The sequence below is a fragment of the Trichosurus vulpecula genome, chromosome 4, assembly GCF_011100635.1.
Source record: "Trichosurus vulpecula isolate mTriVul1 chromosome 4, mTriVul1.pri, whole genome shotgun sequence".
NCBI lineage: Eukaryota > Metazoa > Chordata > Mammalia > Diprotodontia > Phalangeridae > Trichosurus > Trichosurus vulpecula.
The window spans coordinates 130,196,700-130,209,947 of NC_050576.1; the positions used below are offsets into that span (position 1 = coordinate 130,196,700).

A 13,248-nucleotide genomic window follows, 5' to 3' on the forward strand; every position below is an offset into this window, starting at 1 on the left:
TGACTTGTTAGAAGATTGGTACATTGGTGTGAATGTGGACCCACATAAAGCTCTATTGGTTTGGAGTATACCACTAAACTGTGTAAAGGCTGAAACTATAAGCAATTTGGAAGAGGAAGGAATAGTTTACTTATCAGATTTATGGTAAAGGAAAGAATTTATGACACAACAAGAGATAGAGAGCATTACAAAATGCAAAATGGATAATTTTGATTATGTCAAATTGAAAAGTTTTCGTATAAACAAAGCCAATGCAACAAAGATTAGGAGGGAAGCAGAAAATTGGGAGAAAGTCTTTACAACTAGTGTCTCTGATAAAGGCCTCATCTCTAAAATATATAGGGAACTGAGCCAAATTTATAGGAATGCAAGTCATTCCCCAATTGAGAAATGGTCAAAAGATATGAACAGGCAGTTTTCAGAGGAAGAAATTAAAGATATCTATAGGCATATGAAAAAAATGCTTTAAATCACTACTGATTACACAAATGCAAATCAAAACAACTCTTAGATATCACATCTCTCCTGTCAGATTGGCTAACATGACAAAACAGGAAAATGATAAATGCTGGAGAGGATGTGGGAAAATTGGAACATTGTTACATTGTTGGTGGGATTGTGAACAGATCAAGTCATTCTGGAGAGCAATTTGTAACTATGCCCAAAGGTCTATAAAGATGCGCATACCCTTTGACCCAGCATTACCACTTCTAGCGCTATATCCCAAAGAGATCACACAAAATGGAAAGGTGAAAAAATATGTGCAAAAATATTTATAGCAGCTCTTTTTGTGGTAGCAAAGAATTGGAAATCAAGTGAATGCCCTCAATTGGGGAATGACTAAACAAGTTGTGGTATATGAATGTAATGGAATACTATTGTGCAATAAGAAATGAGGAAGGTATGGACTTCATAATAACCCGGAAAGGCCTACATGATCTGATGCTGAGTGAGAGGAGCAGAACCAGGAGAACATTATACACAGCCACAGATATATGGATTCTGTGATGACTAACCTTGATAGACTTGGCTCTTCTCAGCAATGCAAGGTTTAAAGACAACTCCAAAGGTCTCATGATGGAGAGAGCTATCTACATCCTGAGAAAGAATTGTAGAGTCTGAATGCAGATTGAGGCAAACTATTTGCTCTCCTTTTTTTTCTTCTTTTGTTTTTTTTCTCCTCTTTTGTTATTGTTTTTGTCTTTTTGGTTTTGTTTCTTCTTTCTCATGATTCATTCCATTGTTCATAATTTTTCTTTACAACTTGACTATTGTGTAAATAAGTTTAATGCAAAGTGACATGTAGAAGATATATTGGATTCCATGCCATCTCGAGCAGGGAAGGGGAAGGGGGGGAAGAAAATCTGGAACTCAAAATCATGCAGAACTGAGTGTTCTAAACTAAAAATAAAAAATCTTAATTAAAAAAAATTTAAAAGACTGGAAAGAGAGGAGGGGTCAAGTTATGAAGGACTTTAAAAACCCAATAAAGCCTTTTCTATTTGATCCTCGAGGAAATAGGAAGCCACTGGAGTTTGTTGAATAGGGGGATGACATGGTCAGACTGGTACTAGAGGAAGATAAATTTGACAATTAAGTGGAGTCTGGACTGGAAAACAGAGAGACATAAGGGAAGAAAACCAACTAGTAGGCTATAGCAATAATCCAGGAGTGAAGTGATAGGTGAATGGATCAACAAATAGCAGCATTTGCATTGTCCTTCCTCCTAGACATATTAATCAGTATTGTGTATCTGCCTAGAGTCTTCAAAGAAGTGCACAGGGTCCTAATTACTGTTTTTATTTCCTCTTCATTGGAGGTGAATTCACCCCTTTCATTTTTTTTTGTTTTTTTCCCCTTTCATTTTTGATACAGGTAATTTGGTTTTCTTCTTTCTTTTTTTTAATCAAATTGACCAAAGGTTTATTGATTTTATTGTTTTTTCCATAAAACTAGCTCTTAGTTTAATTTGTTAGTTCAATAGTTTTCTTGATTTCAATTTTATTAATCTCTCCTTTGATTTTCAGTATTTCTAATTTAGTATTTAATTGGGGATTTTCAATTTGTTCTTTTTCTAGCTTTTTCAGTTGCATGCCCAATTCATTGATCTCCCTTTTCTCTATTTTATTCATGTAAGCATTCAGAGACATAAGACTTCCCCTAAGAACTGCTTTTGCTGCATCCCATAGGTTTTGGTATGTTGTCTCATCATTGTCATTCTCTTGAATGAAGTTATTGATTGTTTCTATGATTTGTTCCTTGACCCACTCATTCTTTAGGATTAGATTATTTAGTTTCCAATTAATTCTTAGTATATCTTTCCGTGGTCCTTTATTATAAATAATTTTTATTGTATCATGATCTGAAAAAGATGTATTGACTATTTCTGCCTTTCTGTACTGGATTGTGAGGTTTTTATGCCCTAGTACATGGTCAGTTTTTGTATATTTGCCATGTACTGCTGAGAAAAAAGTATATTCCTTTTTATCCCCATTCAGTTTTCTCCAGAGGCCTATCATATCTACTTTTTCTAAAATTCTATTCACCTCCTTAACTTCTTTCTTGTTTTTAAGGTTAGATTTATCAAGTTCCAAGAGGCAGAGGTTGAGGTCCCCCACTAGTATAGTTTTGCTGTCCATTTCTTCCTGTGACTCCCTTAACTTCTCCTCTAAGAATCTGGATGCTATACCACTTGGTTCATACATGTTAAGTAATCATATTACTTCATTTTATATGGTGCCTTTTAGCAGGATATAATTTCCTTCCTTATCTCTTTTAATTAGATCTGTCTTTGCTTTTGCTTTGCCTGAGATTAGGATTGCTACACCTTCTTTTTTTAACCTCAGCTGAAGCATAATATATTCTACTCCAGCCTTTTACCTTTACCCTGTATGTATCCACCTGTTTGAAATGTGTTTCTTGTAAACAACATATTGTAGGATTTTGGTTTTTAATCCATTCTGCTATCTGCCTCTGTTTTATGGGAGAGTTCATCCCATTCACACTCACAGTTATGATTACTATCTGTGTCTTTTTTTCCGTCCTATTTCTACCCCCCCCAGTTTGTTTTTATTTCTCCCTTCCCCCTCAAAAGAGTTTTGCTTTTGACCACCATCTCCCTCCATATTTCCTCCATTTCACCCCCTCTCCATCTTACCCTTTTCCCTTACTTCTTCTTCCCTCCCTTCTAACCAAACCTCCCTTTTCTTTCCCCTTTCCGCTCCTACTGCCTGTAGGGCAAGTTTGATTTCTATACTTAACAAAGTATGTTATTCCCTCCTTGAACCAAATCTGGTGATAGTAAAGCTCAAACACTGCCCTTCTCCTTCCCTTCTTTCCCTCTAGTATATGTTTTTGTGCCTCTTTGTGTGATGTAATTTACCCTTTTCTGCCTCCTCCTTACCTCTTCTCCCATTACAATCCCTTTACAGAATTAGACTGAGGAGACTTGAGGCATGGAAAGCAAACAGAAAGTTATTTGCAGTTGTCCAAGCATGAGATGATGAGGGCCTTTACCTGAATGGCAGCTATGTGAATGGAGAGAAAGGGACCTATACAGGTGATAATATGAAGGTAGAAACAAGAAGATGACAACAGACTGGATGTATGCAGTGAACATAAATTAGAATTCATGGATAACATCAGGTTTGCAAGCCTGGTAACTAGGAGAATAGTGCAGCTCTTGATAGAAATAAGAAAGTTTGGGAGAGGAGAGAGTTTGGGGTGGGGCGGGGGAGGATGAGTTCTATTTTAGATATGATGAATTTTAGATGACCATGGGATATCCAATTCAAAATGTCCAAAGGATAGTTGGTGGTGCTAGACTCAGGAGCTTAGGAGACAGATTAGGGATAGATAGATAGATAGATAGATAGATCTAGAGATCATCATTGAACCTATGAGAACAAATGGGTCATGCCACATGGAAACTTGGTCTAATCCAGAAGATAGTTCCAGTTGTGGGCAATGATCCTTTTTAACGCAGACTTTGTCTTCCAATTGAGCAAAAAAAATCATTGACCCAGAACATGGATGGGTGGGGCCTTTTCATCACAGAATCACAAAATCAAAGAGTTGGAAGTTACCTATGAAAGTACTCTCTGTGATAACATACCTAGGACAAGCAGTAAATGAACTTCTGCTTTGAAACCCCTAAAGAAGACAAAGCCACCACTTCTTGAGCAAAACCATTACATTTGCTGGCAGCTTTTATTGTTAGGAAGTTTTTCCTGACATCAATCATAATCAGCATCTTTGCTATTTGGCCTTCTCCCTTCTATCATAGCTTAGAGTCAATTATCATGTTCTTATCCCATAGTCTTCCTCAGGCTTACATCCTATCAGTGAAGATAACATGTGAATAAATAAGCATATAAAAGATACATATAGAAAAGAGGAAAGGCAAATAGATAGGAGGACTGGGACTATGGAAGGTAACTTCTAAGTGGGGGGAATCAGGAATTCTAAGAGGTAAAAGAGAAAGGGAGTTTTCCCACAGTGATGGATGGCCAATGAAAAAGACACAAAGGTGGAAGATAGACTGTCCTGTTCAAGGAGCACCAATCAAGGCCAGTATAGCTGGATTGTAGAATGTATGGAGGGTAATAGATTATGAGAGAACTGGGAAAGTAAAAATACAACAGTTCATAGAGAGTTTTAAATGCCAAATAAAGGACTTCGTATTTGATATTGGAGGTAATAGGCAGCTATTAGGGATTATTGAGGAAAAGGCTTAACATGGTCAAACCTGCACTTTAGGAAAATCATTCTGGCAGCTAAGTGGAGAAGAGACTGATGTGAGGAGAGGCGGGAAGCAAATACATTGATTAGAAGCCTATTGCAATAGTCTAGGAAAGAAGTGATAGCCAGAACTAGGGTAGTAGCTATGTGAGTGGAGAGAAAGGGACATGCATGAGATTTAGTGAAAGTAGAAATAACAAGAATTAGCAACCAATTGCATAGGTAGGGTAAATGGCAGTGAAAAGTAGAAGACAACACCAGGACTGCGAACACGGATAACTGAGAGGATGGTGGTGTCTTCAAAAGTATTAAGGAATTTTAAAAGTTAGAAGGGCTTAGGGGAGGGGAAGAAAATTAGTTCTGATTTAGATATGTCAAATTTGAAGTGCCTGCAGGATATCCAGTGTAAAAGGAAATTAATGAGATGAGATTAGAGTTTAGGAAAGAGACAGGGGCTAGAAATATAGATCTGGAAATCATCTGAATAGAGATAATAATTTAACCCATGAGAGCTGATGAGGTCACCAAGCAAGAGTGTGGAGAGAGAAAAGAATAGCCTTGTGAGACAACCACAGTTAGAGGGAGTGACATAAATGAAAATCCATCAAAGGATACTGAGGAGTGGTAAGACAAGGAGAGAGACAGAGACAGAGAGAAATTGAGAGAGAGAGAGAGACAGAGAGACAGAGAGAGAGACAGAGAGAGAGAGATCATGAAAACCCAGAGTAGAGAGAGTAAAAGTGAAAGTAAAAAGTTTGGTCTGCTTCTGATTATCAGCAGTCCCATAACATTGTAAATGTAATATAGTGTCATGTTATTTAGTTTGGCAAATGTTTCAAAATAAAGAAAAAAAGTTGAAATGTCATTACTTCACAGAAATACACATCCAATTTTGGTTTTCAATAAGAACAATCGGTATAGACCAGAATTCTCCCTATATGAAATAATTTACACACAGATTAAAGGTAGAAGACTACATAAAATAATCACTAAATACACTTTTTTCAATGTTATCAATTTTATTATTTTTTCCATAAAACCAGGTCCTAGTACTCTCTGGTTCTAGGATATCAAAGCAGCTTTCCTGGATAATTTCTTTTTTGATTAGATTTTTGATTATTAGTTTACAATACTTAGTTTTAGATGTTCTTGAGTTTCAAATTTTCTTCCCTTCCCTCCCCTCTCCCTTCCCCCCCAAGATGGCATGCAATCCAGTATAGATTCTACATAAACCTTCGCACTAAACTTATTTACACAATAGTCAAGTTTCAAAGAAGAATTATGACCAATGGAATGAATCATGAGAAAAAAGAAACAAAACCAAAAATAACAAAAACAAAAGAGAAAAAAAGGAGAGCAAATAGTTTGCCTCAATTTGCATTCAAACTCCATAGTTCTTTCTCTGGATGAGTCATGAGTCCTTTGGAATTGTCTTTGAACCTTGTATTGCTGAGAAGAGTGAAGTCCATCAAGGTTAGTCATCACAGAATCCATATATTGGTGATTGTGTATAATGTTCTCCTAGTTCTCCTTGTTCTGCTCCATTCACTCAGCATTATATTGTGTAGGTTTTTCCAGGTTATTATGAAGTCCGTATCTTCCCCATTTCTTATAGCCCAATAGTATTTGATTACATTCATATGCCCTAAATTGTTCAGCCATTCCCCAATTGATGGACATCCCCTTGATTTCCAATTCTTTGCTACTACAAAAAGAGCCACTATAAATATTTTTGTACATACGGGTACTTTTCCCACTTGTGTGATCTCTTTGGGATACAACCCTAGAAATGGTATTGCTGCCAAAGGGTATGAACATTTTTATAGCCCTTTGGGCATAGTTCCAAATTGCTCTCCAGAATGGCTACATCAGTTCACAACTCCACCAGCAATGCGACAGTGTTCCAACACTAAATACACTTTTTTAAGAAATAAACAAGCAAGTATGGTTTTGCATTATCAAATATCAAAAATGTGTAGTTGATGTAGTGTCAAACAAAAATTATGTTCTAAAATGAAAAAAAATAATTTCAGTGAATGTGAAATCTATTTTTTTTTACTTTTTGGTAGGGCAATCAGGGTTAAGTGACTTGCCCAAGGTCATACAGCTAGTACATGTGTCAAGTGTCTGAGGCCAGATTTGAACTCAGATCCTCCTGACTCCAGGGCCGGTGCTCTACTCACTGCGCCACCTAGCTCCCCCCATGAATGTGAAATCTAAATCAACCAACTTTACAGTAGGGAAAAGTGCTGAAAAGCGTCAAATGATGCAGAGTCAAGGACTTAGAAAAACCCATCAGATGTGGCAACTAAGAAATCATTAATAACTTTGAAGAGTACAATTTTTGTTGAATGAAGTCAGAAGCCAGACTATGGATCATTTAGAATAGAATGAAAAGAGAGGAAGTTGAGGCACCAAGTGTAAATAGTTTTTTTCAAGAAATTTGGTAGAAGAAAAGAGAATAGATATAGGACAACAGCTAAAAGGGATGGTAAGATCAAATGAGGGTTTTTTTAAATGATGGGGACTTGGGCATGTTTTTAGTCAGCAGAGAAGTAGCCAGTAGATAAAGATTCAAGATTAAAGAGTGGGTTTGATAGTGGGAACAGTCTGTAGAAGATAAGTAGAGATGGAATCAAGGGGTTGATGTTGGCAAAAGAGAAGGGCCACTTCTTTATCGAAGACTAGAATGAAGGAAGAAATAATTGGAAATTATGTCAGATGTACATGAGATGGGATGAAGGGGAGAAAAGGGGAGCTCTTGAAATATGACCCCAATATTTTTAATGACATATAAGGCCAAGTCCTTTTCAGAGAGAATGGGAAGTATTATAGAAGGTGTGAGACAAGATTTTTGGAACAGAGAATTTTTGGATAGAGAATCAACTAGGCAGGAGTTAAAAGGATTGTCTTTCTCCATCCAGGGCCCCATTGAGATCAGATTACAAATTTGTAGCAGACCCATTCTAAATAATTTCATGACTTCCTCCAGCTCTGAATAGGAATGGAAGATCTGAGTGGTGCAAGTAGAGAAATCTATGGTTGGAGTTTGGCCAAGTCTCATTGGCAATAGCACAAATGTAAAATTCATTCTCATTTTCAGGAAACACAAATGAGCAACTCTGCCCTCTCTCTGTTGCCAATATCATCCCTTCATTCCCAAACAAAATTCCCTATTACTTTATCCTCCTTTTTCTCCCAACATCACTTAAAAAAAAACCATTCTGTCATCCTTAGTTTTCCTCATAAGTCTCAGTTCATTCTGAGTTTTAACATTTTTGACACTGTTTACAGTACCTAGACATACTCATATTCATCTGTTGCTACCCAGCCTTGCTTTGATATTCGGTATGTTTATTTTTAAACTCTAAGTTGACTGGTGAGTTCCCTGTGCATCCACATTGAATTCTTCAAACCATAATCCTCGTTGTAATTGTTTCCCTTTGTGTCTTCTGAGTTTCATTTTTAAGCAATATCTTACTTTTTAAGCATTTTTAACCATATCTCCTGAGTTGACTTCTCCTATTGCATTTTACTCCATCAGAACCTGCATATCTTTTCTCTGAACTCTGAAATCTGCTTTACCAAAATCCAGGGTACACATAAGACTATGCCCAGATTTCCTTTCTTTCTCAATCAGTTATTTTTCATTTTTTCTGTTGTTTTTGCTTATTTTTCCAGCCTATTTTTTTTATTTTGGAGGGGGGAAGTCAGGGCAATTGGGGTTAAGTGACTTGCCCAAGGTCACACAGCTAGTAAGTGTGTCAAGTGTCTGAGACTGAATTTGAACTCAGGTCCTCCTGACTCCAGAACCAGTGTTCTACTCACTGAGCTATCTAGTTGCAATGGAGTGATCACTCCCTCCCACCCCTAATTCCCATCATTTCCTATCCAGTAACCCCTACCTTCCCTGTTAGTGAGAATCAGACCCACAACAGAATTTCCCTTTGTTTCTCTTCCTTTTTAAAGGGTAAAACTATCACTAATGCAAATCAGAAACTCATTATTTTTTCTGTTCTATTTTTCCAGAGAAATAATTCCAGAAAGGGTCTGAATAATCAAAGCCCTCTGTCACTACCATAGCATACTTTTCTGTTAGACCTGTGATCTATTTCCCAAATTCTTCATTTATTTCCTCTTTCTGCCCACATGATCTCAATGACAAAATTATTTTTGTTTCTCCCTCTTTTGACCTTCACCCAAATAGTCTCTGTCATTCTTCTCCCCTATGGCTCCTGGATTTCTGTGTATTACTAGACCTTCTTAATATATAATGATATGCCCATACTCCTTTTACCTACCTTGTTTCTTTCTAGTAAAATATATTTAACCAGAATTAAGGCCAAGTCTAAATGATAGCTATAAGGCCAAATTTGCTTCCTTGCATTAGGAACTCTATTTCTTCTTGTTTGTTCCCTAAAATTTAGGCATTTTTATATGGACTTTTGATGTCATGGGTTTCACTGCTGTCTCTTTTTCTGATTTCTTCTTTAAATTTCTAGGTGTCTAGTTACTGCTGCTTCTCAAGTTGTCTTCATAAACATAGAACCATTTCATCAAATATTAATTATCAGACAATTATTGAGCAGTTAGTTCTCCATTTGAATACATCAAGGAATTTCATATGATTTTAACATGGGTATTAGATACCTTGTTGGAGGAAAGCTTTTGGATCTTTGTTTTCACTCTTTAAAAAATCAAAATACTATTTCACAATCAACAAATAAATGCAGTGGGATCTTGTATTCTCTATATCTTTTAGTCAGTTTTCTGCTATAAAAAAATAACTCATTTTCATTATGACTGGCAAGATGGTGGAAAAGTTGCTTTCCACAAAATTCAGGAACCACAAAACCTTATAAAAGGAAGTATTTACCAGATGTAGAGTAATTACTACTGAATCTGCAGACAAAAATGGAACTTACTGATTGCTGTAAAAGCATTAAATTTAATACACTTTAAAACAAGAGATTATTGATAAGTTATTATTGTAGGCTGAATTACATCGAAAATCTTGAAAGTGAAAAAACTTTTTTTCTAAAATACACACCAACTTAGTAACCAGTAATTATAGATACAAACTCAATTTAAAAAATTTTTGTTTTGTTATTATTACTTATTTTGTATGTAAAGATACTTATAGTGAATACTCATTAGTTTCATATTATTATAATGATTAATTTAAATAAGAATTCATAAACAATCATTGTAATTTATATAGTACTTGGAGGCATACAAAGTTCTTTACATATATTATCTCACTAGATTAACATCATTTATGTTACAAAGTAACAAAATGGGCATCCAAACATCATTTTCAAGTTTATATCCTATAGTTTCTGAAATACATGCCATAAATGAACCTTGACAGTAAGTAGAACACAATGGGGAAATGTGTGTGCTCTGGACTGAAAGGATGCTGAGTTCAAATCCTACTTTCAGTAGCCAGGTGACTCAGCAGGTAGAGTTCTGGGCCTACAGTCAGGAAGACCTGAGTTCGAATCCCTCCTCAGACCCTTATTAACTGCACAACCCTGGGCAAATCACTTAGCCTCTCTTTGCCTCAGTTTCCACATCTGTAAAATGAGGATAATAATAGCACCTGTCTCCCAGGGGTATTGTAATAATCAAAAGAGATAATGTTTGTAAAGTGCTTAGCACCGCGCCTACGCATAGTGGGCACTGAACGTTAGCTCTTATTATCACTGTTATTATTTCTGATGCGTACTGCCGTGACAGCTTAGGCAAGTAACTTAATCTTTCTGGGCCTCAGTTTCCTCAATTGCAAAATGAGTGAGTTGGACTAGATGGCCTCCAAGGGCCCTGCTTATACAAGAGCTAGAATCCTATGATACCCTTTCTTACGTGTTTTTGTCTCTTTCAAATATCTTTAGGCATCCGCTTGCCATCAGGAGAACGTTCTATCTTTGGTTATTTTGTGGACTTACAGAATTGTGATTTCATACCTTGGTCAAACTTAATTCCTTCTTCAGACAGTTTAATTGCAGGTAAGATTAATTATGATAACCTGTATGACTACCTAGCATTTATATAGTGCTTTAAGGTTTGCAAAGCACTTTACAAATATTATCTTTTTATCCCCATTTTACAGATAAGGTAACTGAGGTAGACAGAGATTAAGTGACTTGCCCAAGGTCGTATACTCTAGTTAAGTGTCTTAGGCTTGATTTGAACTCAATTCTTCCTGGTTCTAGACCCAGTGCTCTATCCATTGCCTCACCTGGCTTTTGTTTTAATTATTGTCTATGAATGCTAAATTAATAACTCTAAAATTTTTGAAATACATCTATAGAGAAATTGCTTGATATCTCTATATACAAAACTTATGGTTGAGATTTCTTTGTTCTGTTTTGTTTCCAACTTGGATATGTTTAAAAAGTTGTATTCTAATAAGCCTGGGTTATCCCTGGAAGCTTTCTGAATAGAGCATGTTATAAAACATCAAGGGTTTTCTAGTTAATTGATAATTAATTTATGACATTATGAAATAGGGGCAGGTATGACTGGTTCTTTGAGTACTCAACAAGAAAGACCATGATTGGCAGTGGGAAATGGGGCAGCAATCATACTAAATACAGAGGGTACAGAGACAAGCCACAAAAGGGACAAAGAGGCAGATGGCATGGGGACAAGGGATGGAAAAGTGAAGGAAGACAGGCTGCACAGAGAAGAGGATGGGCAGGGGAGAGGCAGAGAGAATCATTCGTGTAACATTCATGGATTAGAGTTGGGAGCACTAAGCAACGTGAACCCATAGCAGATGGAAGTGCTCAGGAACAGGAGTCTAAGGTCACACTTTATAAGGGTTTTGGGGGAAACAGACCAACTCTCATCTTTGCCACCTTGAAGTTAGTTCATAATGTATCCAAATCATCTCAAAGATGTTGGTAAAATTTTAAACTTGGCATGTTCATATCATCTCAGTTATTAGCCCTTTTATGATGTTCTGCTGGTCTAGAACTGCAGAGGTCTGGAATTTGTCTGGGATTTATATATCATAGGTCCTGACAAGCACATCAGGATGGCTTCTGTTGATTCATCACATATTATCAGGCTGTGAATTTTAGTTAATACAATTTTTGTTTGATTAACATAATTTGTAAATTATGTTTCTTTGATATTTTGGCCGGTTTGTACATGACTTCATTTCCCCTTTTGCAATTTTATTTCTTGCTGTTGCTCCTGTATATTGGCTACTCTAAACTTACTATACTAACTAGAAGATTTGGTCAGGGGGATCAAATCAAGATATAATTTTAACATATCTACCCATTACTAAGGAAGCCCCAATGTTTGTGCTTTAAAATAAGACGTTCTTAAACTACTGATATACTATGATAATGCAAAATGCAAATGCAAAATGATAATGCAAAAATTAGAATACTTCTCCACAAGTGGGTATAATGGAGGTCAGAAACAAACAGGGATAGACCTCGATTTGGCTGGCAGAAGAAACATTATTTGGGAAAAGACGGTCATTTTTTAACAAATGCTCAAACATCCTAAGGGTTTTTCCTCTTAGTTATCTGTCTACTGCCTATGGACAGAAGCTTAGTAAGCTCTCTTAGTACTCAGACAGCTAGTTGGGAGTGCCCTCAATCAGAAGGGATTCTTCCTATAAGGATTTTTGACAACAAACTAAGGTGTGGGAGAGTTAGGATATCCCAGCAGACTTCTCACTCCGAGTATGGAGTTTCAAGATGTTCTATTAAAACACTTGGAAATATAGTGTTGGATTAAACAGTTATGGAAACTAGCTAAGAATTAGTACATGAAGTATTGCATTCAGGTTTTATATTTCTTCCAATCATACTCTGAATTATATGTCATTTATTTAGATGATTATACTAATTATCACAAATAGTTATAATTACAAATAGTATAATAGTATATTATTACTATAATTAGTTTAAATAATTATATTTTAAATAATATGATTGTTTAGATAATCAAACCAATAACAGTTAATATTTGTCCATAGCTTATGGAATACTGAGTTCTACCTTATAAAAAAGGCATGTGATTTTTAAAAAAAAACCTTCTTCCCTCTCTCTCTCTCTCTCTCTCTCTCTCTCTCTCTCTCTCTCTCTCTCTCTCTCTCTCTCTCTCTCTCTCTCTCTCTGTCTCTCACTCTCTCCTCTTCCTCCTCCTCCTCCTCCTCCTCCTCCTCCAAGCAATCATAGGTGTTTCAACCCCAAGGCTATAACCAACACATCACTACACATGCGATTTGCTTTGCTTACCCAAATATTGATAAATTATTTCAGAGTATAATGCTTGCTGAATGGTTTGTCTTATGATCCAGATCCGTGTGTCAGTTGGTAATAGGTCACTAGTCAAAGAGCAAGCTCTAACTATTGCCCTGCTAAAGAGACTCAAGTACAAGTTCCTTCTCTGGTCTTTAATGCCTTTGGCTAGTGGAGAGACATAAACTAGTTTCTCATCTTCTTGTGGAAAATCTGGATAGAGAAAAATTGAACCGTATAC

General features: G+C 36.3%; 1 protein-coding gene across 1 annotated transcript in view; it reads left to right on the forward strand.

The window, feature by feature from the left end:
- Positions 1-13,248, forward strand: part of DNAH14 (dynein axonemal heavy chain 14) — a 377,809-nt gene that overhangs the window by 211,469 nt on the left and 153,092 nt on the right. Inside the window, exon 45 of the mRNA XM_036755542.1 lies at positions 10,635-10,748. Within this exon, the coding sequence (XP_036611437.1) occupies positions 10,635-10,748 (114 nt within the window). The remainder of the gene's footprint in view (positions 1-10,634; positions 10,749-13,248) is intronic.